At 33.0% G+C, this 27,461-nt stretch overlaps 1 protein-coding gene across 1 annotated transcript; it reads left to right on the forward strand.

Moving 5' to 3' along the window:
• The first annotated feature begins 19,366 nt into the window (after nucleotides 1–19,366).
• Nucleotides 19,367–26,808, forward strand: LOC132046528 (lipid phosphate phosphatase epsilon 1, chloroplastic-like). Its single transcript, XM_059437179.1, has 4 exons — nucleotides 19,367–19,817; nucleotides 25,780–26,005; nucleotides 26,316–26,389; nucleotides 26,470–26,808. The coding sequence occupies exons 1-4, from the start codon at nucleotides 19,527–19,529 to the stop codon at nucleotides 26,692–26,694; spliced, it is 816 nt and encodes a 271-aa protein (XP_059293162.1). The 5' UTR covers nucleotides 19,367–19,526; the 3' UTR covers nucleotides 26,695–26,808.
• Nucleotides 26,809–27,461: the final 653 nt, after the last annotated feature.

Genomic DNA, 27,461 nt, shown 5'->3' on the forward strand with positions numbered 1-27,461 from the left:
TCGTGTCAAGTTAAATTCAAGACGCTTAAAAATTAAAATGAAGTAGAGGGAGTATATTGTAGGTAGCATTTGTTTTTTTTTTTTTTTTTGGACCTATAATGTAGGTATATATATTTTTCCCTTCTCCTCATTTTGATGTAAGGGAAGAAAAACATTATCGTTAATATTCTTCTTTGTTTCTGCCATATCCTACTCTCTTCCTTTCTCTCTTTTGCCAACAATGCGATAAAGAAGTCAAATTGTCCTCAATGAGCTTGTCTCACTCATTTCGACTACATAGATATTTATGCAAGAATTGATATACCACTTTTTTACCATGAAACTCTTTGAGGCAAAGCTAGAATGATGTACTTGGCAAATAGCTAGCTTGGAGCCTTGGACTTAGGTGAGACCCCCACTTTAATTAGAGTGTGACTATATACTACTAGTAGTAGGCACTAGAAATAATGTCGTAATAGCAAATGTGTCGATCACAGGCTCCTGTTTCCACAACCGTTGATGCCCTCTCCAAATTATTTTAGACTTTGACTGTCAAATATGTCAAAAGTTTTTACTTTCACTGTGCTTTATCCACTCCCAAAAAGGGCCTGCTACAGTTTAAAGGTAACGTCTTCTCTGTTTCTTGGGTCCGAACTTTTATAACCCAAAAATAAAATTTTGAAATCAAAATAATCCATTAAAAAAAAAAAAATTAAAATAGGCTTTACGCACAGAATCTGTGCGTAAAAGGACCAAAGTATACATTTACACTTAACTTCAATCTGTGCGTAAAAGCACTGAAATAAAACGACCTCCCTTCTTCCACTTTCTTTGTTCTTTGAAAATCACTCAAAATTAAGTTTTTTTCCATACTTTGATCGAAGATTAGTCACGTTTCTAAACTCCAGAATATAAATATTTTATATAAAACTTAATATCTTTTTTAGCGTACAATAATGTCGGCTCATTACATCAGGTATACATATATGTTTGGATCGTCGTTTTAGGGATTGTAAAGTGCTCCGAAGTAAGTTTGGAAACTTATTATCTTTAAGTTTTTTTTTGTATTTTGACCGAAGATTAGTCACGTTTCAAAACGTCGGAATATAAATATTTTATATAGAACTTAATATATTTTTTAGCGTACAATAATGTCGTCTCATTACATCAAGTATTCATATATGTTTGGATTGTCGTTTTAGGGGTTGTAAAGTGCTCCGAAATAAGTTTGAAAACTTATTATCTTTAAGTTTTTTTTTGTACTTTGACCGAAGATTAGTCACGTTTCAAAACGTCGGAATATAAATATTTTATATAGAACTTAATATTTTTTTTAGCGTATAATAATGTCGTCTCATTATATCAAGTATATATATATGTTTGGATCGTCGTTTTAGGGTTGTAAAGTGCTCCGAAGTAAGTTTGGAAACTTGTTATCTTTAAGTTTAATTGTCATATTTTATAGGGTTTTAATTAATCTAGGACGTCGCACGAGTTATTTTTAATCGACAATAACTACTAAAATAACTAATTATCATTAAAAAAATAATACGCAAAAATATATATAAATTAACATAAAATGTACATTTTATTTACAAATACACAATCTCTTAAGGCCTAAGGCCAACCCCACTACCCTCACTATCATCAAGATCCTCTCTCCTCCTCTTAATGACAGTTTGGTTTATGCCATGATCATCCTTTCTTCCCTTCTTCAGGCCTTGGGTGAAAATATGCTTCCTGTGGGAGACGCCGGTGGTCGAAACTTTAGTAGCTTCATTAGATGCCTCAGGAAATGACTTAATCGAAGGAGACTGGACCACAGAAGCGTTAAGAATGAATTTGAAATAACATATAAACAATTTAATTTAGATTTATCATAAACTAAACATAAAATAACATATAAACAATTATTTAAGAAATTATTTCAATGTAAAAAATAAAACTGTGTGTCGACGGCCTCTTGAGATGACTGGTCAGAGGGCTCCTTAGCTAGCTCCTCAACGGTCGCCAGAGCGGGACCCAGAGCTGTAGCTAGAGGCGGAGACGGGTCAATCTGAACAAGAGGAGTCGGGTCCACAGGCGCAGAAGAATGAACTATAATACATGTAAATAATTTAGTTTAGATTAATAAAATAATTAATTAATACATTATTTTATTGTAAAAAATTAAACCTATGTGTCGACGGGCTCCTAAGATGGCATGTGAGAGGGCTACTGAGCGGCCCGCGGAGCCGGAGATACAGATGGTGCCGTAGGCCTGGCTGTAGGACGAAGAAAGTACTCATCGAAAATAATCACCAAGTCTAAATCCTCATGTTCGTCTCCCACATGTAGATCACTAACTGGCACCTGTGGAAATGATGACCAAGGATCATAATGTGTGAACATCTCTGGCGTATATCCAGGTCACTGTGAAGCCGACGGCCAGGAAGAAGAAGTCGACTGGATATCTGTAGCCGATGGAGCCTGACGGGCTATAGATGGAACATGCTCGTCAGGCTCATCTACTAGACCTCTGCTAGCCCGACCACTTCTATCAGCCCTACCACTCTCTGGAACACTATCTGAAACACCTTCTGGTACAGGCTTTGGAACATCCTCATCGATACGATGCCACTCCTATGCCCGTGTCATACTAGTATCAGTAAGCTGAACTATCCGTGCTGCATATGCCGCTTTCCCGGGCTCGGGGAACTCCGTAAGGGGAATGCTCTCATGGCGTATCATCAGAGTCATTCGTAGCTGCATATATTTGCAAATTTTAAGAATTGAATAAATTCGCAAAGTAATACATAATAAGACGATGGATTAAGTTTAAGACTAATAAAACCTACCAACGCCTCATACGCTTCTGAGAGTGATGCATATCCTCAGGCATCAGGACAAGGCGCTGAGGGGTTGGCAATCAAGGTGCGAGTGATCTGCATGTACTACGCCATGTACTCATGGACCGCAGTGTCATGTCCGACCGCCGCTAGATTCGTCATCCTCGTGTTCCATGCATCGACTTCTTGGCACATACGCTCCAACCATGCCGCATTGCCGATCGAACGTTTGTCCTTGGTATAGTGGGCGTGCTCCCAACGCGTAGCCGCAGGTATGTTCTGTACATGCCCGAACTATCGTAACACGCGGTCGGGCGCATGATGCTCAACAATGTCCATATGGATCAATGGACACCGTGTCATTCACATGTGCTCACCAGCCCTACAAAACGCCAGCAGCTGACCCAAAATCTGATCATACGACGTCCATATGAAAGCCTATAAAAAGAATTCAACTAGTCAACAATAAAAGACTAACCAAAATAACAAACTAATGTTAAACAAAAAAAACTTACCTCGGGCGCCATCATGCGGTCTAACTGATCCCTAAACGGGAGAATGACATGGTGCGTCTCCACACCTCGGAATAAGCCTCGCGACTATGTCCGTGCGTTATGGCATATCCTCATCAACATAGTCATCGGGAGGGTGAGCAGCTATGGGCTGAAAAGGTCTCAACCTAGTCCATACCCATATATGTCATAGCCATTAAAAAAATGATTTCTCAGTCGTCATTTCGAAAAAATATATTTACTGTTTTATTACACGTACTTAAATATATTACCTGAAGAAGAGAGCTAAATGCAGCGACCTCAAGCCTCTCGCCCATAGAGGCTCGATCAAATCCTCAGTACATGTAAGCTAGGACAACGGCGCCCCAACTGTAACATCCCAGCTGGTCTAGATCCTCAATAAAGAGCAGATACCTCATGCTCATATCCGCACCCGACGTGTTCGGGAACATGATGCCCCCGAATATGATGAGAAGATATAAGCGAGCACGTCGGTCAACATCAGCCTGAGGCATCACCTCGTCAATTGGATCCTGCAGATCTACGAGGCGCAAGTGAGCATGGAGGGAGGACCGCAACAACCGACTTTGTCCACGTATATCCTTATGCTGAGGCACGAAACCAGTGAGCCTAGTCAACTCTTTGTGATACGACAGCATTTGCGGGGGCTCCACTTTGTCCGCATTTGCGGATGATGGTAGCCTCGCCAGTGCGGAGATGAAATGTATGGGTCTCCGGTCGCCAGCGCTCAATTATGGTCGTTACTAGAGCCCTATCGTACACAAGCCGACCAACCTCGATGCACCGATAGATACCGCCCCGACGTAGTATATCTAAACACGAGGATGTGGGGGAATAGCCTCTAGAATATCCCATGTTGACTCTCCCGAACGGGTACAAACCACTTCACTATAGGATATCGGTGCATCCTATACATACTGGGACCTATGCTCAAGCTGTAGATAAAGTACCCCTCTGTTGTCGAAGGGCCTCGGCTCCATGGAGGTGTCCTATCTGTTTTAGGCATTATGGAGGTGTCCTATCTGTTTTAGGCATTTTAAATTAATCATTAATACATGAAGTAAGGATTGAAGTGGTATATTTTTTACGTATTTTAAATTAATCATTAATTTTTAATTAATGTTTAATACGTAGTATTAGTTATGTAATCTTTTATCGAGAAATTATACAAAGGATTGAATCCTAAACTAAGGATTTTCAATTTCTAATTAGTAAATAAATAAATTAACAATTAAAGATATAAATATTAATAATTAACAAATCAAAAAATTAACAATTATTTAGCAAATAATTAGCATATTATTAATAAATAAACAATTAACTAACTAATCAAACAATTAACAAATTGTTAGCATATAATTAATAAATAAACAATTAACTAACTAATCAAACAATTAACAAATTATTAACAAATAAACAATTGGCTTAACAAAAACTAAATAAATAATTAGCTAGTCTAACAATTGAAGTAACTAATCTAACAATTAACAAATACTTAAGTCGTTAATCTAACAATTAACAAATACTTAATAAACAATTAACAAATTAACAACAAATAAACAAATTAAAAAAAATTATAAACAAATTAAAAAAAATTAAGTGTAAATGTACACTTTGGTCCTTTTACACACAGTTTCTGTGCTTGAAGCCTATTTTTTTTTTTTTTTTAATAGGTTATTTTGGTTCCAAAATTTTATTTTTGGGTTACAAAAGGTCCGGACCCCTGTTTCTTAGGTTAGGACACGGATACGCAATAATAACAAATATACCTCAATCTCAAGTATATTGAGGTCGGTTATATATATACACCTTATTACTGTTCATGTTACTTCATTTCATCTCATGATCTCACAATAAATTGAGATAGAATAAAAAGTACGTATAATTCTCTATATATCACTACTAAAAACACGTCCAAAACTTCTTCTCATTGCTGAATCAAGTACTAACAGACAATTTTTCCCTAAACCTGACCGACTGCGGTCGGTTTTTTTGGTCAGTGTCGGGCTTTTTTGAATAGTTGATTTTACTAGCAGTCTAGCATATAAATTTACCGGATTACTAAATAATATAAGGCAAGACATAAGTAATATATAAAAGAATAATAAATACAAAAAAATAAAATCATAAAACAAATCTAATTAGAAGAATAACATGTCTCTTTTGTAGTTTTTGTCAACAATACAAAAATATTGTAGACTTGCCTGTAATTACTTGGCAGGTCAATCGAAATTATTCAAGAATAACAAACCCGCTATATAACGCATATATTAAAGAGCGTAAAACTAAAAGTCCTAGACTGGATTAATTAGAAAATACTTCTTCATCAATATTTTTCCTTTGTTTTTTGGTTGAGAGTTAATCGGTAGCGTCAAAAGCCCTAAAAACGTATCACTTCCTCTGTTAAAAGAGTTAATGCGTTCATCTATAGTATCCATAATTCTATCTCACTCCAACACAAAACCAAATGCAAAATGATTTACTTGAACACATTTATTCTTATCAACGCATTTGTTCTTATCATACATATAAGAAAAGATAAGAGTGAATGAAGATTGTGATAATTCTCGTTACTGTATCCACTTTTATGAATTAGGTGATGATGAATCACTTGCAACAGTATAGTTTTGCCTTTTCCAAAAAAAAAAAAAAATTAAAAAAATATATATTTAAGAGTAGGATTACGAATCACCACATAATACTTTGGTCATTGATATTGTGAAACAATTCCACAAATCTCAAAAAAGATTTACTTATTCATTCACAAGAACCACCAACATCCAAGCACAAACGAAAAAGAACTACAAATACGAAAAAAGAAATGTGTTTCATGTGATACGAGAGAAAAACTTTGATTAACTCAATAAAATATGTAAATCTTCTGGAGATGCATATTTTGCCGATGATGACTTCGGAATAGGCGAAAAGTCAATCGAGTATCCAAAAACCACATATAAAGAAGAAAATCAGTATCTATTAATTTTTATGGCATCATTCTAACTCAAAAAATGAAGTAGGTGTTGCAAATAAAATAAGGAGACATATACCATATAACTCCTTTGAACTTTGGTGCGCAGACAAGTAAATGTAAACCAAAAAAAACACAAAACAACTATATAAAGAAGAAAATGGCTGGACGTTTCATTAGGTATAATTCAAAGAGATTATTTATTACACTAATTGCATCACTTTGTGTGTGGTTGCAGCCGTTACATGTACTCTTCCTCTTGGAAGGAAGAAACTATATCAATAGATAAAATGAGAAAAAATGACAAAAAAATAGAAAAAGGATAAACCACTCTCGTGACTAATAGAGGATATCGCAACGTGGGGAGGGGATGGAGGAACACATAAATGCCCATTAACATATCTAATAAAGAATACAATTATAGTGGGAGGTGAAAAGTTGATTAATTAAATTTAATGATTTTTGGGCTATTAAAAATAAAATAAATAGATAAATGAAGGGGAAAAAGTCAAAAAAAATGAAAAAAGATAAATGATTTTTGCGTATGTAGAGAGGCTGTCACATCACCTTCTCTACGCCAAATTTTTATAGTATATATAGATATTAGTCTTAAAGTATATGTACTCACATTACTGCCGAAGGATATACACGATGACTTGAAAAAAACTGTTTTGAAGCTTTGGCTTAGTCTGTTTTTTTCACAGTCTTCTTTGACAAAACTGTTTACCTTTTTTTCTTCCTATCGTGTAGCAGAAGGATATACAAAAAAAAAAAAAAAAAAAAATTAAAGGCAGCTTTGAAGCTCTGGTTCTATCTGTTTCTTGCACAATTTTCTGAAACAACTCTGTTTACTCTGTTTTTTCTTCTAGGGATCAAATGGGCAATAATGCGTAGTATTCATGGTCTTGTTTGTGTTAAGGAAGGTTACTTTTTTGCCCCAGAAAGGTTTGCAAATTTTCAAGGCAAAGCTTTGTTGCAGCAACCTAGCTAGCTGCTATTGTTTTGGTTCCCTTTGTCGCTACACCATATGTTATTTCAAGACACTACTAAAAAAGGGGGCATTTTCGACCAAAAATTTTCGACCACAATTTTGGTCGGAAAAAAATCGACCACAGTTGGTCGAAATTTGCAGAATTTCATTTTTATTAAACTTTTTAAAGGATTTCGACCACACTGGGTCGATTTTTTAATGGGAAAAGTGAATTTCGACCACATGTGGTCGAAATTAATTTTTGTATAAATAATAAATGGGAAAAAAACATTTTATACATAATTAAATTATATAAATATAAAACAATTAATTTTTTTAAAAAAAAAAAAAAACTAATTTCGACTACAAGTGGTCGAAATAATTAACTCAAATTTGGTCAAATCTGACTTAATTATTTTCGACCACATGTGGTCGAAAATTATAGATTTAGACCCCATCGGGTCACTTTTTTATTTTATTTTTCTCCTTCTCTTTCTCTCTCTTTCCTTCCTCCCTCCCTCTCCTCTCTAAGGATAATTTACCAAATTGATAACTAAGGGAAATTGGACAGTTTCGATTGTATAGTTAGATGGTGGCATAGAGACGATTGAGAGAAATTTGAACGGATAATCAGAAGGTATTTAAAAAAACCCTAATTTTATCATTTACTCAAATTCTTCTTTTTATGGTTAATTACTTGCTTTTTTTGTTAATTAATGTATTGCACTAGCACTAGCCGTAATGGGAGTATCTTTTTATGGTTAGTTATTTGCTTTTGAAGTATCTTTTTTTTTTTTTTTTTTTTTTTTTGGGGATCTTTCCAATTAGGGATAGTGCTAAGGATAGGTGTAAAAGGAGGGAATTGAACTAGTTCTCAAGCATGTTATTAGTTGCATTACCTTCATTCTATATTTGGTTGGTTAAAAAAGAAGAACAAGAAGAAGAACATATAATGGTTGTTGATGAATTATATACTTCTTTGGACCTTATTGGTGATGATAGGTAGATATTTAGTAGTACTAGCTTGTAGTTGCAAGATGGGGTATGGATTAAAGAAGTAATTTTGAATCATACAATTAAAAATCTACATTTTGGTGACATGAACTTTTGTTTCTATAGCTGGTAATTCTTGGATGCTAGTTTTTTTGTGAAAATAGTTTGGTAAGTGTTACCACTATGCATCCAAATTATTGCCGTGATATATTGAAGCAAATATCAAGTACATACAGTATTTTGCAATTTGAAAAACAAAAAGAAAAGTACTATACAGATTTTGCAGTTTGAAAAACAAAAAGAAAAGTACTATTATATATAAATCTCTCTCTCTCTCTCTCTCTCTCTCTTGTTTGAGGTTCTTTGGTAGCACAATGTTGATAGCACAATGTTGATGGAATCATGTGTGGTTCTAATAATTCAAATGAGAAAAATTTAACTTTAATTTTGTAAGGATGCTTTGGAGACTTTTGTTTTGTGGGATTGGTACAGCGAGAATTAAATTAAGCCGCAAAATCACTTAGCCTCTCAATTATCAAGATTAAGATCATCCAACAAAAACTGGAAAAAATATCATTATTTCATAATTGTACGTAGTCCATGAATATTAGGATGGTCAACTTGATCTTCTAATTTGTTACGGAAAATATCATTTTTGGGACTGTTTTGGTTCATTTTTTGGACTATTTTTGTTCAGATTTTTTGGTCTGTTTTCGATCATTTTTTGACTGTTTTTGTTCATTTTTGATAGTTGTGTTTCTGTTTTTTGACAGTTTTCGTTTAGGTTTTGTTTAAGTTTTTTAATCAAGTTTTTTATTCATGTTTTTGCTTAGTTTTGGCATGGAGACTTCTTAGTTTGAGTAATAGTAAATTCGCATTTGAAATTGAGTAAGTTGTTAATACATAGGTGGTTAGTATGTAGTTATTAATGGAAGTTAAAAAGATTTAGGTGGTTTGTAGGAATCCGGTATCTTCAAGGCAAATATGCACCCAATCCTTTCATAAGTGAGTTGGATCAATGATACACAAATTTCCACCTCTAACACCTACCACTCGTACGTAGCAAATACATTAGTGAAAGGTACCTTCTTATATATTATTTCACCATGACAGGATCCATGGGAAGAAGCCTTGAATAAGCCTTCTTTGAAAGTTGACCAGCATAATTGTTTGAGCAGATTTCAGCTGGCCTGAACACCACACACGCGCACACACACACACACACACACACACACACATATATATATATATATATATAAAAGAAAGATTCAGTTGGTTTCTTATTTGCTATTGTTTGTTAATTGCAAGTTAAATGGATTATTAAGAGTTCAATTCAATGAGAGGAGTTAGTCCACATCAGTTTAATTCTGTGGCATGTAATTTAAGATTTGAGTCCTGCTGGCTGAATTAATTATAGAGATTGTTAGAAATTCAAGTGCCTGCTATTTCAAAAGAATGGCATTGCTGGTGAATGCAAGCAGTTGAAAAAGGTGCATGTTTTGGTTTATCGTAGCTTTTTGTATTTGACACTGGACATAGGAATTTCTTTTTATGCTGCTTATTGCTTAGAAAATAAATTGTATGCATTTAGTTTGCCTCGGAGGTTTTGTGAATTTGTTTATTCTTAGTATTTTCAGATTACTTGTTCAACCAGGGATACTGGTCATGTTAGCATAAAACATAGAGGTTGAATTCAGCACCAAACTAGCTCTGTCATTGTATGGCAGCAAAGATTTTTTTCTGCAATCATGAAATAGGTCTTATATATTTCGCTGTCCTTGGAATATACGGTCTTGAATGTGCTAGTGCAAGTTATGTTAATTGAATTCAAGTTTGCTAGTTTCAGTGGATAACGTAGACTAAATTAGTATTTCCTATCACGTCTTGGTCTCTTCTATTGATCTTTCTTTTTGCTTTAAGTGTGTTTGTGGTTGCTTTCCTTTTAAAACATGTTTAAGTCTCCTACAAATAAAACACGGATCATGACCACCAAGTTAAGATCTTAAGATGTGCTTAAGACGCTTTAGATCTGTCCGTGGAACCTGTTTTTAGTTGCTGCTATATATGAACATTAGCACTTGGACCCTTTGCTGATTTTTATTTGCTGATTTTGTTGGTGTTGTAACGTGTGTTTTATCCACCTCTTGAAAAGAATTGGGTGAATTGATCACATTCAAAAGCTTCGAACAACCGCAAGAACCATCGGCACCTTCGATATAGTATCATTCACAGGATTATCAACATTTTTTTCCTACCTGTACAAATGTCGTTACCGCTTGTTTTCCCGCATTAACACCTTGTGTTAAGATTAATGTCGACCATTCCCCTTATCATTCATGTGCTTCTTTTCCTTTGTATATTATGGATATGTATATTATGTTTAAGGGTTTGAATGTAGTTTTAATTCGAATTAGAAGTACTTTTAAGTTTAACATGTTTAAGTGTTTGAATGTAATTTATGATGTTTAAGTGTGTGAATGTAGTTTATGATGTTTAAGTGTTTGAATTTGATTGTTTATAAGTGTTTGAATGGACAATGTTTAAGTGTTCAAGTGTTTGAACATTGTTTAGGGTTGTTGTGTTGCTTTGTTGATGAAATGGATGGTCTGTTTAGGTTGATGAATTTGGTTATTTGGAAATTGGTGAGTAGGCGGGTCGCCAAAAGCAGCAAATGCCGGAAAAAAAAAAAATATTCTGCATTTTCGACCACATGTGGTCGAAATTTAGCAATATTGTTAGATTTCGACCACATGTGGTCGAAAATTAGCAATATTGTTGCTAGATTTCGACCACATGTGGTCGAAAATCAGTCTAATTTACAATTTCGACCACATGTGGTCGAAAATCTGAAATATTTTTCTTTTTATATTTAAATTTAAATAATGTTTTCGACCACATGTAGTCGAAAAAGTTAAATTTAATTTAATATAAAAATAATTTTTTCGACCACATGTGGTCGAAAATAGTTTTTCCCTTAATTTCGATAGAATGTGATTTCGACCACGTGTGGTCGAAAATTTCGACCACATATGGTCGAAAAAAAATTTCGACCTACCTGTTAGCGACCTACGTGTGTGGTCGAAAAATTGGTCGAAATAAAGGCTTTTTCGACCTCGTGTGGTCGAAATTTTTGGTCGAAAATCACTGTTTTTTTAGTAGTGATCTGCCATAAGTAGTAGCATAAGTGCTAAAAAGAAAAAGTTATCAACTGATCAACTCTGGTAAAAATATCCCAATTTTGCCTCCCTGTTACTTTAAGCGTAGCATGTCATAGTCTTTCCATTTCGATTTATATTAGTATATAGTTTGAATGGATATGGAGCTTAATAAAAGAAATAAAGAGTTTTTTAATTTATAATTTGAAACGTGTCACAAAATTTGTGTCTATAGAACTTTTGAAATTTATCAGCTTAAATGTATTATAAAACAATTTTGTCATTTCTAATACGTTAGGGATATTTTCAATCCTTTTCCCATTATAAAATGTTCCAAACCATCACCAAACTATAAAATTGAATTTTCTGAATAAATCGTTTAAAATTAAAGTGTTGATGAGAGTTATATTGTTCTTACGTACTTCAATAAGTATATCTTAAAAAGGTGGGCATAGTCAATAACTCATTGAACAATTATTTGATTAACTATACTTTTAATGTTGAATAGGAGTTGTTAGCTTTGCGACTTGAGAGACTTAGTATTAGTTAAAAAATCCAGCTTTATCGTACCAAAAAATATAGTAGGTTGAAAGAAATAGAGTATCTCAGAAATCTGGGCTCCATGTCTAGCTATAAATAAGTTTATCCTGAAAAGTGGCTGTTACCCTCGTGGTGGAGAATCTGCTGCCAGTGAAAGCTTATGGTGCTGATATGTTTTGATAAAAATTGGCAAAAAGCAACTGATTTTCAGCATAGAATTTCACAAGAGAATTTGAATTTTTATTTCAGATAAGCTAGTTCTTAAGTAAGAGAATATTTTAAGAACCCACAATAGAAGCAGCTTGCGTGTAAAGAGCTCAAGGAACATTTGTAAAGGCCATTTAGGCTAGTCATCTTTCAGATAAACCCATAATACTAAATGTTCTTTTGCTTCTTTTACGGGACAACTTTTGTGGTCGAACTGATCCCTCCAAAAAGATAAAATACGACAACTTCCTTTTGCTTTCTGTGTTTACGAATTCGAAATGACTTAATCGAATTTTAGTTATGGATTTAAGTTATATCCATTAATATATTTTTTTATTTTATATTATCAGTGTAATTTTACTTGTAATAGTATAGGAGTATCCCTTTTAGGTTACCAATTAATTATCATAAAAAAATTATTATTACTTTATTAGTGACCTAATTATATAAATATGTTTTATACATAGAATTAAACATTTTAGTTATTAATACTATAGTCAAATATCTCTAAACAGGTATACTTTATCCGCATAATTTTCGATTGTCATAACAAAACATTGTTATAGAGAACACACAATATAACATATCATAACATGAAAAATTGGTTTAAAAAAACACTTGATCATAACAGTATAATGTTATTATAGAGGATGAGGTCTGACCGTATAAATATAAATATATAATATTGCACTACCTGTGGGCTGTGTGGGTTCTGGAATCGCAATGCTCGTGATGCTGAGACAATTGTTATGTGGTTTTGAACTTTGCCATTGCATGCATGTGTGGTATCGTGAACTTTTCTTAATTAAAAGGAGAATATCGAACTGATTTCCGTGTGTGTCACCATTTGTTCTGTGTTGTTTTATTTGTCTATTCGGAATTTTGTTCCATCAACTCCAAGAGCATCAAGCATCAAACTTGGCTGATAAGTTGTTCTCTGGATTTTAGATTAAGATATTTTGCATGCGAATATGCCGCCGTTTCCGTGTCGAACTCGTGTATGTCACTCGTTATGTTTTATTACTAGTAAGTACTTTATATCGGATTGAGCTCCTCTCCATTTCCCTTCTCTCCATTTTCCCTAAGTTCTATCTTGAATTAGAGACACATGATATGGATTAGAATTAATGGTCAAGATTTAATTGACTAAAACAAGGCCCTAACCATGATTACATAATTAATAACTTATCCATTAATATATTAGAATATTTTTCTCTCTCTACCTATTTTACTTTTCCTACCCAGTAAAATATCTTTTCTGATTTACCTGATTATTTTTTTTCCCTAATAGACCCATTTTCCAATTGGTGATATATTTTATTTTTTCAATTATGATGCTTACTAATTCACATAATATAGACTCCATTATTCAATTGGTAATTGTATATTTCTCAAAGAGTTGTCTATATTATGGAAAATATCACCATTAAAGAGTTATCATGATTGAAAAAAAAGATGGAATATTAAAATAGGAAGAGAGAGAAAATATTTTAATATATTTATGGATAAGTTATTAATTATATAAACTATGGTTAGGGCTTTGTTTTAGTCAATTAAATCTTAGTCATTAATTCTAACTCATGCTATGTGTCTCTAATCTAAGGTAGAACTTGGGGAAAATGGAGAGAAGGAAAATGGAGAGGAGTCCAATCCCTTTATATCTGCTACGGAACGAACTATAAAAGCTATTTTTATTTTCTAGTTTTCGAATATATTTGTCAATTAAAGATAAATTCATTATTCACTCAATTTTTATTTTATTGCACAAAAGTTACTAAGTTATTTGTTGTAACAAAAAGCCATTGAAAGTCGCTATACTATTTTTTGTAACAAAAAAGTCATTCAATTTTGTCCGGATATCACTTAATTTTTTGTTACAAAAAGTTATTTGATGGCTTTTCTTAATATTTGCAAAAAGTTAAGTGCATGATTTTTCCCTTACAAAAATTGGTTTTGCTGCTTCGGTGCAATAAAGTTGAGTGGCGATCCGTGGATTTACTCCTGGTGCTTTGAGCAGAAGGTAAAGCAGAAAGAAAATAGATTTTTTGTGGTTAGTATTTGATTCAGCAATGAAAAGAAGTTATCAGTAGCAATAACATACCCTTTTAAACTCGACTAGAAAATTGTGATTTTTGGTTTCGAAATTATTAGTTTTGATTCTTGATCAATTACCTGATGACAGGGCACCAGGTAAGAATGCTTTAACACTGTTCTTCACAAAAACAGCCTGCTATATTTTAAGAGTTTAAGTTCGACGTTCAAAAATATGATTATGCAATCAGCTCTAGCACCTTCTTGTTCGGGTTAAGCAAACTGTTGCAACTCTGGATTCTTAACTCAAATTTATCAATAAAGATAAACTAAAAAGGACATGTATATTCACACATCAAGAAGATGAAAAAAGAAGCAAAGAATGAGGGAGAATTTAAGTTCTAAAAGTTTTATACTATCTCTATCAACTTTGTGAGCACAATAAAACTAATATGAACTGGCACATATGCTTGGGCATTGAAAATTGCACCAGCTCGCTTGTATACAATATGAATCGGGTAATTCTTTCAACAAGTAGCCGGGAAATTTTTAAAGTATAATTGACACTCCTTGCACACACTTAATAGATACTAACACTTGTATCTATGTTGGATATAAACTCTTCATCCCATACGATCTGTAAATCTAAAATGAATCTGGATCTTAACATATTAACCATTTTATCCAAGCCTTATCAGAGATTCGCAGGGAATTCTCGAGAAAATCATAGAGCACCAGTTCCTGTAGGCCCAATAATCAAAAGGCTGAAAGAGCTGGTCTTGGGCTTGGACATATCAAACCCAACAGAAGAAAAATTGTTGGGCAATTTGGACGATTGGCCTTATTTGGGGATGGTATTTAATTATTGGCCCTCAAATTGTTGGTCTTTAATTTTTGTCCTTTACTAAAAATATAGTAGGTTCGAGTTCGAACCCCGCTTAATCAAAACAAAAAATTTGTAAGGTAGAGTTTCGTAGCAAAGTAGGCCTATCCGGACAAAAATTAGGCCTTAACTATTGCCTTGCAAAGTAAAAAAAAAAAAAAAAAAAAAATATCTGCCTTAAGGCAGACTTTTGTCCGAATAGACAGACCTACTTTGCTACGAAACTCTGCCTTGGGATATTTTCGGCCATTTTTTTAAGCGAAGGGAAAAATTTAAAGACCAGCAATTTGAGGACAAAAAATTAAAGACCAACGCATTTGAAGGCCAATCCGTGCAAGAAAATGAAAATTCTTGGATACAGTTTGGAAAGAGCCTATCCTCCTGAGTCTTTTTTTTTTGCGCGGATTACCCTTCATTTGGGGTGGTCTTTAATTTTTGCCCTTTAAATTGGTGGTCTTTAAGTTTTACCCCTCGCCTAACACCTCGAGGTTTTGGGTTCGAACCCTAGCTCAGTTAAAAAAAAAAAAAACGCAAGGCAGAATTTTTCAAATCTGCCAGCGAAATTCTGCCCTGCACAGGCAAAATTTCTGACATACAAATTCTGCCTGAAGGACAAAATTTACAGATCATCATTTTGAGGGGGTAAAAATTAAAGACCACCTCCAGCGAAGAACAATCCTGGAAATTGCCCATCCTGAGTTGGATGTAAAGCCTTAAAAGTCCAAGCCCAAACATGGACCAAATTTGGGTTGGGCTAAAGACCAGTAGGCCTATTAGATATCATGGAAATGATACATGGTAGATAGGTTTGAAAGAACTAACTACATGGTATAGCCCACTTTAAAAAACTTTCAACTTTACCAGTTTTAATAAATTCATACCAAAAGGATCCCTCCATGATGGCATACTGCTTCGAGCCTACGACCTATGTCTGACTCTAATCTTGTGATCTCTTTAGATGGTAGTTGGATTTTTGACCTTGATGATAATCACTCCCAATATGGTTTTGCACTTTGTGGAGGTAACTTGATTAGTTGATTTTCTCGAATACAAAAGATTGTTGCTCTTTCAATCATCAAAACTGAATATTGTGCTTTAGCCTTTACGATTATTGTATATTGATGTAAAAGGAAATCGGTTTGGACTTACCACTTTTTGTTTGAAAACCTATCATTCTGTATTGGGTGGGTCAAAAAAGGATCATGTTAATTGTTACGGTTTCCATCCATTAGGACCATGAGTACACCATTTCACAAAACTCTAAGGACCATTGATGCTCCAAACTGAAGGGATTATTTGGTCTTTTTCTCATTTATTTTATCTGTACAATACTCTTCTGAAAAACCAAAAAAAAAAAAAGTTACTTTTACGGACAAAGGAAATTATGAAGTTATTGAAGTTTAAATGTATAAGGTTAATATATCAAGAGCCTGTTGAACTAGATATTATTTTTCATAGAAATGTTTTGGTCGGATTGTTACTATTTAATAACTGTGCTATTAAGAATGTATTCACTAAAGACGCCTTGCCTTTTTTTTCTTTTTTTTTTTCCAGGACATATCGCATGGTTTTTTAACCAAAATTGAGTGCTCGTTGCTGAAAATTTTAGAATTCTCATCGAAAACTTATTTTGTGGCCTTTTATTTTTATTTTTTATGACATGGGAACCATGATCGCTATCTTCAACAGACACATTAAAACTCCATTTCTCTTGTGTAATAGGTTACCATAAATCACATGGATAGATGACCCGCACTAGGGCAAGCGCGGCGAAGAGAACCTAGCGCAAATCCTTTTTTTTTTTTTTTTTATTATCGTAGGCAAGAGGTTTCGAACCTAGGACCTCCATTATGATAGTCTCATGCTCAACCAACTGAACCCTGAACCCCACCCTTGTGGGTATTTTGTGGCCATTTTGGTTAACAACTTTTTCCAATCCCATACCAAATTCAAACTCCGTAAATCATCATCACCATCTCTTTCTCTTTATTTAAACGCCATAAATGACCATTTTTTCAAAGTCATGCCCCATTCCACAAAAAATGCTTAATTATTACTTCCTCCATTCTCTTAAAAAAATATTAATCAGGTGTTTATTTGACTAAACTGCTCTTATTAACTATGCTTTAAAAATTTAAATTTGACTATTGGTACTCCAAGAAGTTTGGGAAAAGTTACTTTGAAAATATGAGAAAAGCTATGTGTTTGTGCTACTATATTTTAGAACATCACCCTTGTTTGTTTCCTTTTTTTTTTTCGTGTCTTTGTATTATTTTTTATTTCACAAAAAAAAAACTTTGATTATTAGATAAAAGAAAGCAATTTTTTTAATCCTACCAATTAAAAAAAAGAAAAAAGATCACACTTGATTAGATCTAATAAAGGAAGTCCGACTAAACATAAAGCGTATGATGCTTGACTTGTTTCTTATACTAGTATCTGGCCCAGATCAATTGTTATAAAATATATATAAAAAATAGTTGGAATTTACCTATACACATTCTGAAAATATTTATTTAAAATATAAATTTGAAGCCAAAATATATATATATTTATCAATGTTTAATTAATTCTGCAAATGCTATTTGTCCAAAAAGAAGGCCTAGCACCAATACCAACAACAACCAATTGTCTGCAACATAAGAAGAAGAAGAAGCAAAGAATGAAAAATTGAGTGATCAAATGTTTACCAAGTGTGGCTAATAAGTTAGAAACAAAATTAGGAAAATAACTCGCGAAAAGCAATAACTCACAATCACAGACACAATCCTGTTGAAACAGACATCGTCATAACTTGTCGGAAATATATAAATAGCACTAAAATCCGTATGATATTATAGGCAAAGAAACAATAGATATTATGAAAGAAAAACAACCATAAGATAAATATTTGATATTTTTACATTTAATTTAACAACCATAAGATAAATATTTGATCTTTTTACATTTAATTTTCTTACATTTAAATTTCTCGATCTCTTGTGAATAAATATATAAAGAACTCGCACTCTAAGAGACTTTAGGCAAAATGAAATGAAACTAACCTCTCGTCTTCTCTTTTCCAGGGAAATCACCAAAACATCTCTTTTGTAATTGAAGATTTATGTAAATTTTTTGTAAATGTCAGTCTTAAATAGGAGAAAGACAATTAATTAAGTTGGTGAATTGTAACTTAAACTTTATGTAAAGAATTTAAAGGGAATTAAACTGAAGAAAGTGAAGGGACAAAGAATCCACTCCAAAGTCCAAACGTCTGTCTTTAGATTTTCTACCAAGTAGAGGAATTAAGTAGATGAATATGGCCCATATATTTATTTTTCAGTTGATTGAATTTAGTGCACTAATTATTAGGTAACTCTTAAAAATTATTATTTTCTGTAGCATCAAAGATAAAGTTAACGTACTGCGGTACTGGTTTCATGAAAAAGGTAGTATATCTATTTTTCAAAGGGTATTATAGTCACTAACTCTATAGGATTGTTTTAATAATCTAACTTTTAACTTTGTTGCTTTCCAATTTCCACTTTTACTATAATATGATTACTAATTACTAATAATACAAGAAAATATTAAAGTAGTGATTCAAATTAGAACTTTGCACGTCATCTCGCATTAAGAAGGTCGAGGGAAGTTCTATTCTAAAAGCGTGTGAATAAAAAAATTTAAATTTAAAAGTTAAATTAAGTTAGTTTAAATATTTATAATCATAAACGTTAAGATCCCGTTATAACGGAATCCTACAACTTAAGATCCAGTTAGCAAATCAGATGCTAAACTTGTTATCTTGCGCAAATTAAGACCGCCACTAAAGTCAAAATTGTACAACCTTGAACACTCAATTTTATAGACAAATTGCCGAACTAAAATAACTTCTACTTACGAACAGTTGTAGGGGGATATATAGGATTTCGCTTTCACTAATTTGATACTCCGTCACTCTTTCAATTTACGTGAACCTTTTACTATTTGAGAATCTACAAAGTGATTCTTTGATTATGTTTTCTTTATATTTTTTCTAAAGTATTTTCATTATAAATGATCATGACTTATAATACTTTTAATGTAATTTCTAAATATATAAATTTTATTTTTATAAATTTGAAAAATCTATATCAAAATATAAGATCAAAGTTATAAAGTTTGATCCTCATATTCCAAAAAGGTTCGCATAAACTAAAACAGAGGGAGTATTTCTGATTCAAGTATGGAAAGATATTCCTCTTTCAATGAATCCATATGAGGCTAACTTAATTTAATTAATGGAGCCGCCTAGCTACGCATATTAGAGGGCTGTTTTTTTTTTTTTTTTAAAAAAAAAAAAAAGAACTTCCACTTGATACACCTTGTTCTTCAAATTACATATCTCTGCTCTTTTGTGAAGATGTATTTGTCTCCTAATTAACTAAAAACCAGAAAAGCATTGAAGTGCAGCTACCAAAATGTCTTCTACAACAACCTTTGTACATCGACCACTACAAGTTTCCCACCGTCAATTTCCTAGACTTAATAGATGTTCCACCTTAAAATTGGATTTCCATAGCAAATTTTTCTGCAAAAAATCCATCTCTCATTCTACACGATACGCAATTCCCCTTATTATGGATTCCATGAAGAATCGAGCTGCCACCGGCGATGAAGGTATCAGTCATGGAGGTTTAGAACAAGAAGGTCTCATTGATGGGTCCATGAATTTTTCTTCTGGTGGAATTCAGACTATTCTCAACAGCCTGGTTAGTCAACTTTTGACCTTTTTTGTTTTAGCAGTTATTCATGTTTCTGTAGGTCTCCTCCATAAAAAGAAAGGGGCTCTTTGAATTTTTCTTGCCTGCAAATAAGTTTTAGAATTGTAAATTTTTGCTATATGTAAGCACCCAAACTGAAAGAAGCAATTTCAAGTGGAAAATCGGAATGGAAATCTTTTTGCCAGGGGAATAATTTTTAGCTAGATTATTGGGTTTACGTAAATAATACTCCCTCTCTTTCAATTTATGTGAACCTATTTTTTTTTAATCCGTGTCAAAATAAATGACTCCTTTTCTAATTTGGAAATAGATTCACTTTATGAAATAATTTACAGCCACATAAATATTCAAGATTTATTTTGAACCACAAGTTTTAAAAGTCTTCACTCTTTCTTAAATGTCGTGCCTAGTCAAATGGGTTCACATAAATTGAAACAGAGAAAATAGCTGAAAAGACTGAAGTATTATGTAAAAGTTGACTTAGAGCTAAGATATAGCTACAAGGTAGTCAGTTTTCTTTTTGCTCTAGTCAATCTGTTCGCGCTTCGCGCGGTGATACAAATAATTTAGAGATAACTTTGCTGTGAATACAATCGGAGACAAAGAGTAAGTAAAAAAAAAAAAAAAAACGCGTATGCACCATGCATATAATATTAACAGCTGACTATATATATATAAAAAAAATAAAAAAACGCATATGCATATAATATTAACAGCTAACTACGTATATTGATGAAATCATAAAAATATATGTACAATTTTTCGAAATATAGAATTAGTGCTTAGATTGTATTTTCAAACTTATATTTTAAATACTAAGGGGAAAAAATAAGGAAATTTCACTTTGAAATTTATGTAGGTTGTTAATACATGATTCTCTCAGCCCAATATACACTAGATCTATTTGTTCCTATGATTCGATGGTAAAATTTTGATTTTTCTAAATTTTCTTCCCTAGTTAAATAATTAGGTCCTACTTAGAAATTAAAACTCGTCACTTCCCTCGATTCTCCATTATTGTCCTTAATTTTTTTTTTTTACCTTTATACCCCTGTGTGTTCGTCCCTGTTGGTCCTCCAACTCCCATTTCTAATATAGTAGAGATTTTCTTCTACTTTCTTTTCTCTCTCTCTTTTTTTTTTTGGTTTTTAATTTCCTAGTCGTTCGAATTTGCACGGAGAAAGTACTCCTCATCACCAAAGGCGACAATTCGTTTTTAATGCTCAAACTTGAGATCTTTGATTAAGGAGGATGAATACTTACCAGTCTACCACAATCTTTGATGACTTTTTTTCCCTTAATTTTCTTGTCAATCCAAGAAATCTAAAAATCAGCTCCCCTTTTCATATCTACAAACTTCAAGTTTTGCTCCTAATTCTCTTTAAAATTAGAAAAAGAAAAATTGTTTCTTTCTACCTCAATATTACCAACTTACCATCACCGATCCTATAAATAGAAAATAACGAAAGAAAAGGAAAGAGATCCAAATAGCAAGCCCTAAAAAGAAAAGAGAGTCTGAAAAAAGAAAAGAAAAACATAAATAGAGGAGGTTTCTTTTTGTTCTTTTTATTTGAACAAAAATTTACACAATAATATATCCGCACTTTGTGCGATCATATAGAGTGTCATTAAATTTACAAACTAATTTTTCCCTAATATTCGAATATCATTAAATTTCGAATCACCCAAAAATTATAATATGTACTACTCCAAAATGAAAATGAGAGAATGTGCAACTTACTTGTCTTAATTCATAAAAGAATTAATACATTAGTCAAAAAATGAGGCTACAACTAAGATTCTGAGGCGGAGCGTATAAAATGTATCTAACTAAATACTTTATGACTTGTTATTCTTTTTCTTTCATACTTAGTGTGGAGCAAATTATGTTTAACCAAAAACATCATACTTATGATGTTATAATTCAATTAAATTGCAAGCAGGGACAACTTCAATTTACATAACATTTGTTTGCTTAGTAATAGAGAACAACTAGCAAACTATGCCGTAGATACTTACGCATCGGTCCGTACGATTAATTGGGTTCTTCTGATTTAGTTAATTTTATGGTTTGTGTATTTTACAAAGGATAATACGATTCTCCTTGGTGAGTCTCTATATTTTTTTTCTTTTCCCCTTAACTTCTCAATTGTTGTTAAAATTTGTCTTATTTTGGTTATGTCCGCCTCTTTTTATATTTAGTAAGTTGACAATTCAAATATCCTATATGTCAAGTTTATGATCACAAGATTCAAAGGATATCTTATTATAATATACACATTTTAATCTTAGAATCACAAGATTCAAAAGTCTATCTTTATTTCTTAGACTACGTGTCTAGTCAAACGTAGACACTTAAATTGAGATAGAGGGAGTACATGCCAAATGAAGGAAATAAAAGGACAATTGAGACACCGCGGACACGTGGGGAACTTAAAAAGTAAACACACAAGTGGTAGTATTAATGTTAAACTTCTCAAAATGTACACATGTTAGTCCCGGTGTAGAGTACAATTTCAGTGGCTTTTTTGTACAACTTATTGTTGTTGTGTCCGTCCACCTTGGACGTTTGTTGTTAAATAAAAAAAAAATGTCTTATTTTGGCTATGTCCGTCTCTTTTTATATTTAGTAAGTTGACAATTCAAATATCCTACATGTCAAGTTTGTAATCACAAGATTCAAAGGATATTTTATTATATTATACATATTTTTAATTTAGAACCACAAGGTTTGAAAGTCTATCTTTATTTTTCAAACTCCGTGTCTAGTCAAACGTAGACACTTAAATTGAGATAGAGGTAGTATATGCCAAATGAAGAAAATGAAAGGACCAATTAAGACACCGTGGACCTGTAGTGACTTAAAAAGTAAACACGCAGGAGGTAGAATTAATGTTCAACTTCTGAAATGTACAAATGTTAGTCTCTGCTTAGAGTACAATTTCAGTTGCTTTTTGTACAATATATTGTTGCTGTGTTCGTCCACCTTAGCCGTTTATATATTATAATAAGCAAAATATAGAATAGAAAAATAGACATATATTTTTAGTAATGTGGCCAAGTAATATGGGACGAAGGGAGTAGTTCATTTATTAATTCTTAAATAACGTAAAAAGTCAAGTATAGTAATGCTGGCTAAATAATATGGATGAAGGAGATTATTTATTAATTCTTAAAGAATGACAAAATTCAAGTAATGTGGAAAGTAATATGGAACGGAGGAGTACTTCATTTATTAATTCTTAAAGAACATGAAAAGTCAAAAGTGAACAAGTAAAAGTGCACGGAGGAAATAAATATGTGTCAGAGAATTAAAATTGAAGCGCATACATGTATACATGAGAAGAGAATAAATATTCAGTAAGAACGTGAAAAGTCAAAAGTGAACAAGTAAAAGTGCACAGAGGAAATGAATATGTGTCAAAAAATTAAAATTGAAGTGCATACGTGTATACATAAGAAGAGAATAAATATTCAGTACTATGACATATGTCCACGCGAGATTTATTAATTCTTAAAGAACGTGAAAAGTAAAAGGTGAATAAGTAAAAGCGTACGGAGGAAATAAATTTGTGTAGGAGAATTAAAATTGAACTGCATACGTCAATACATGAGAAGAGAATAAATATTCAGCAAGAATATGAAAAGTCAAAAGCGAACAAGTAAAAAGTGCACGGAGGAAATAAATGTGTCGGAGAATTAAAAGTGAAGTGCATACGTCTGTAGATGAGAAGCGAATAAATATTAAGTACTATGACATATGTCCATGTGGGATAAAAAAGTAATTGGTTAAAGTGTACAAGTTATATAGTTTTTGGTACAAGCATTCATTGCGTGTACAATTTATAAAGCTTTTGGTAGAAGGAGGGGTGGCGTTCGGTTCATAAGTTCGGTTTTATCAAATTTCGGTTCGGTTATTTCGGTTTTGATTTTTTGAAGATGGACACCGAACACCGAACCAAACTAGTTCGGTTCGGTTCTTTCGGTTTCGGTTTTTTGAAGTTCTGTTCGGTTTGGTTTTGTTTTTTTCAATTCGATTTTTTTGATATGATATTAGAAGCGATTCCATTTACACTGATTCATATTCTCAAAAGCAATAAAACATAAAACTGATAAATTGAAATCAAAATCAAACAAACAGCATAAACAAGAACAAAAAATCATAACCATGATATAGGATTACTAGGTGCTATATATATACCGTAAGAATAATTAAAAAACACATAAAGGTCATACATTAATCCTAAAGACACATCCTAGTCACCTTCCTTTGTTAAGGATATTTGATTTTCTCAACTGAAGTGGAAAATTAGGGACACAAAAGCAAAAGAGGGCTTGTTACAATTGGGATTTTTTTGGGCTTAACTTAATGGGCCTGGACTATTTTAATTTTTTTAGGTAATGTATTAAATTTCGGTGGGCATTTGGTTCTTCGATTCGGCTATTTCGATTTCGGTCAATGCTGTGTTGGTCCCTCTTCCACACTTATATATAATAGAAAAATATTTAAGTGACAGTAATAAAATAAGAGAAAACTTATGACACAAGTTCACCATATATATTTCTTTTATGTTATTACTATAGTACAAAAAAATTCTAGGCAATAAAATTTGTTCTTCAGCATGGAGAAAATTTAAAAAGTTAGTAGTGGTGCCTCTCTTATCGAAACCATATGCATGCGCATCAAAATGTCTACAATCTACGGGCGTAGAGGAGAAATTTCTTGATTCTTGTAAACTAATCATTCACGCGATAAAATAACTCAAAAAAAAAAAACTATAATGTTTTCATTAGTTTTTCATTTACAACAGCAACACATAAAAGTAAAAAAATAAAAAGAAGAAGAAGGAGGGATCGCATATAATTTTACTATTACGACATTGTTGTAAAAAAAGGTTATAACTATAAAGGATATAATAACAGACACAGACGCATTCCAGATTAAGCACTATATTTAAAAATGAAACAAAAGTAAGGAGTTGGAAAAGAAAAGAAGAACAGAACTAAGGGGGGATAAAATAAAAAAGTTTAAAGGGGAAGAAGAAAAAGAGGAACATACCTGTACTGTTCATGGACGCTGAGGTTGAGAGAGAGCATATATTGATGCCAGAACATCCGTTAGCCCAAGAGACACAAATGAAAAGTCACGACTCTTAATGTTGAAACAAGAGGAATAGAGGCGTAAATTAAGAGGTGTAATAAGAGGATTAATAATGAAATGATGCTTGGGATTTTTAATAAAACACAAGTGAGGAAAAATTAAGAAAAATGTCAAAAATTTGAGAAAAATGATAAATATCATTCTTGGCTTTAGAGGCATGCCACATCCCCTCTCCTAACCCTACCTTTATTATATAGTTAGATTAGATAGATAGATTGTTTTGGCTTGCCGCTTGCCCGCTCAAAGCTTAAACTTGAATTTTCAACAATAAGATATGTTGCAGCAATTTTCTAATTGTTTGTTGTAAATTTTCAATTTTTGTAATGTGAACTCTTTACATTGGAGATTGACCCTGAATAGGTCTTGCATTTGCAGTAATATCATAATTTGTTCTCACTACAAGTCCCTGGTTCTCAAAAGAGTGAAAGACTGCTAGTTCTATTTTCTTCTTATCAGGTTCAACAGGCAATTTAATGTGCACATTGTTCTGAATGTTACCTGCCATAAAGAATGTAATTTGTCGTATAAATATATATATATCTAAACTGAAAAGCTTGAACTGTACATGTTACTATTCAACACCTTTGGTATCAATCTCAGTTTGGGAAATTTCCCCTCACATTATCATGTTGGTCCAGCAGACCTGAATGTTTTGCAACTCTTTGTTCATTATTTGATCAAATTTCTCAGCCAAGTGTCTTAGCTAGCTATTTGTAGCTCTCAAAATTGCTGCTTTGAGGCTTGGTATTGTTAAGAGTTTTAATGATTAGTAGTCCTAATAATGTACAGAGTAAGTGGCTGATGGCTGCAGTTTTCGGTATTATCTTCCTCTGGAGGCATGATATGGAAGTACTATGGGTTACATCAGGTGGTGCTCTCAATGATCTTCTCTCAACTGCACTGAAGGGGATACTTAACCACGAACGCCCTGTTCCAACATTAAGATCAGACCCTGGGATGCCTTCTTCACATGCGCAGTCGATCTTCTACACTATGGCATTCTGTATCATCTCAAGTAAGCTTCTCATAATAATTGAACAAATGCAGAAATTGACTTGGTTTTTGACGATTCTTCATCCTTATATTCTAATTGATCGTATAAATCCTGTGGAATTCATGTACTAGGATTATTTTTTGGTGCATATATAACCAGCACCGTTTTACCTCGTGTATTCATTTCCTCAAATGCTCTGGTTTTTGGTACATAGATCCGTCGTTTAAGCCATGTTCTACTTTGAATTTTCTTATTATCTCTTCTGGCGTTTCCTGAGGAATTACTTAGATAATCCATGTTTAGTTCTCATTTTTCTTATTGTTTGACACAGTGAAAGAGTATTTCGGGTTGAATGGAATAACTGCAGTCAGTAGTGCGCTTATCTTTGCGATGTGCTCATACTTCGTAAGTGTTTTATTTTGTTAGTTTTATCAAGTGCTTTCATGTTGAAAATAATATATGTGTTTTTTCCTTACACTTTGCAGTCATGGCTACGGGTTTCACAAGGACTTCACACGTTAAGCCAAGTAGCAGTGGGTGCAGTACTAGGATTCTGTTTTTCCATTTTCTGGTTCTGGCTGTGGGATGCCATAGTCATGAAGGCATTTATAGCTCACTTTTGGGTTCAGATTGTAGCTGTTGTTGGTGCTGCTGGTTTTATTGTCGGTTATCTCCTATACGTGATTCGAAACTCGATCAATGACGACTAATATTGATAATTTACAGTGTAGTGTGGGTACAAAAAAACATACAGAACATAGATTATTATTCATATAGTAACTGACAATAATTAAGGAGTACAAAAGCACAATTTCTTCTCAAAACTGTACCTCTCACTGTCATTATTTTGCATTTTACATCTTGTCTGTTGGTCTCATATAAATTAAATTATGATTACACCTTGTGCCTAGTGCCTACTGACAAGTTAATAAGCCGGGGGACATGAAGGATAGTTGTGAATAGGACACCATAGGACTTGCCTCGTAATAAAGGTGTTGGTGAATATACCACAAATTACAATAAATTACTGTTGACAAATAAAATGAAGAACAAAGTAAATAAATATTCTTCAGGCTCAGGTGCGGATATCTCGCTCTTTTTAAGGAGATTCAAGTCCACTACGATATAATCTTCACGGGTCCAGCAATAATACTCTGACTTGTCCCCTCCAGGATACAACAGCCCGTCAACATCATGTGACTCAAACAACTCCGGACTAGTTGAAGAGTCCAAAGCTCCACCAAAAGAACACCTTCCTTCAACATAAAAAATTACTCTCTTTTGTCATGAATTAGTTGGAGACTTACTCTGAACTGTCTCTTTCACTACACTAACCTCACTTTAAAACATGTTCTCACACAACAACACAATATTTCTTTCATTTTTTTTCTACCCTCCACAAAGTAAGGATGACTAACTATTTATAGCTAGGAAAATCATCCTTGAATTGAATGGGGTAATAAAGTATGTAGATAAT

This window comes from Lycium ferocissimum, chromosome 2, assembly GCF_029784015.1.
Source record: "Lycium ferocissimum isolate CSIRO_LF1 chromosome 2, AGI_CSIRO_Lferr_CH_V1, whole genome shotgun sequence".
In the NCBI taxonomy this organism is placed as follows: Eukaryota; Viridiplantae; Streptophyta; class Magnoliopsida; order Solanales; family Solanaceae; genus Lycium; species Lycium ferocissimum.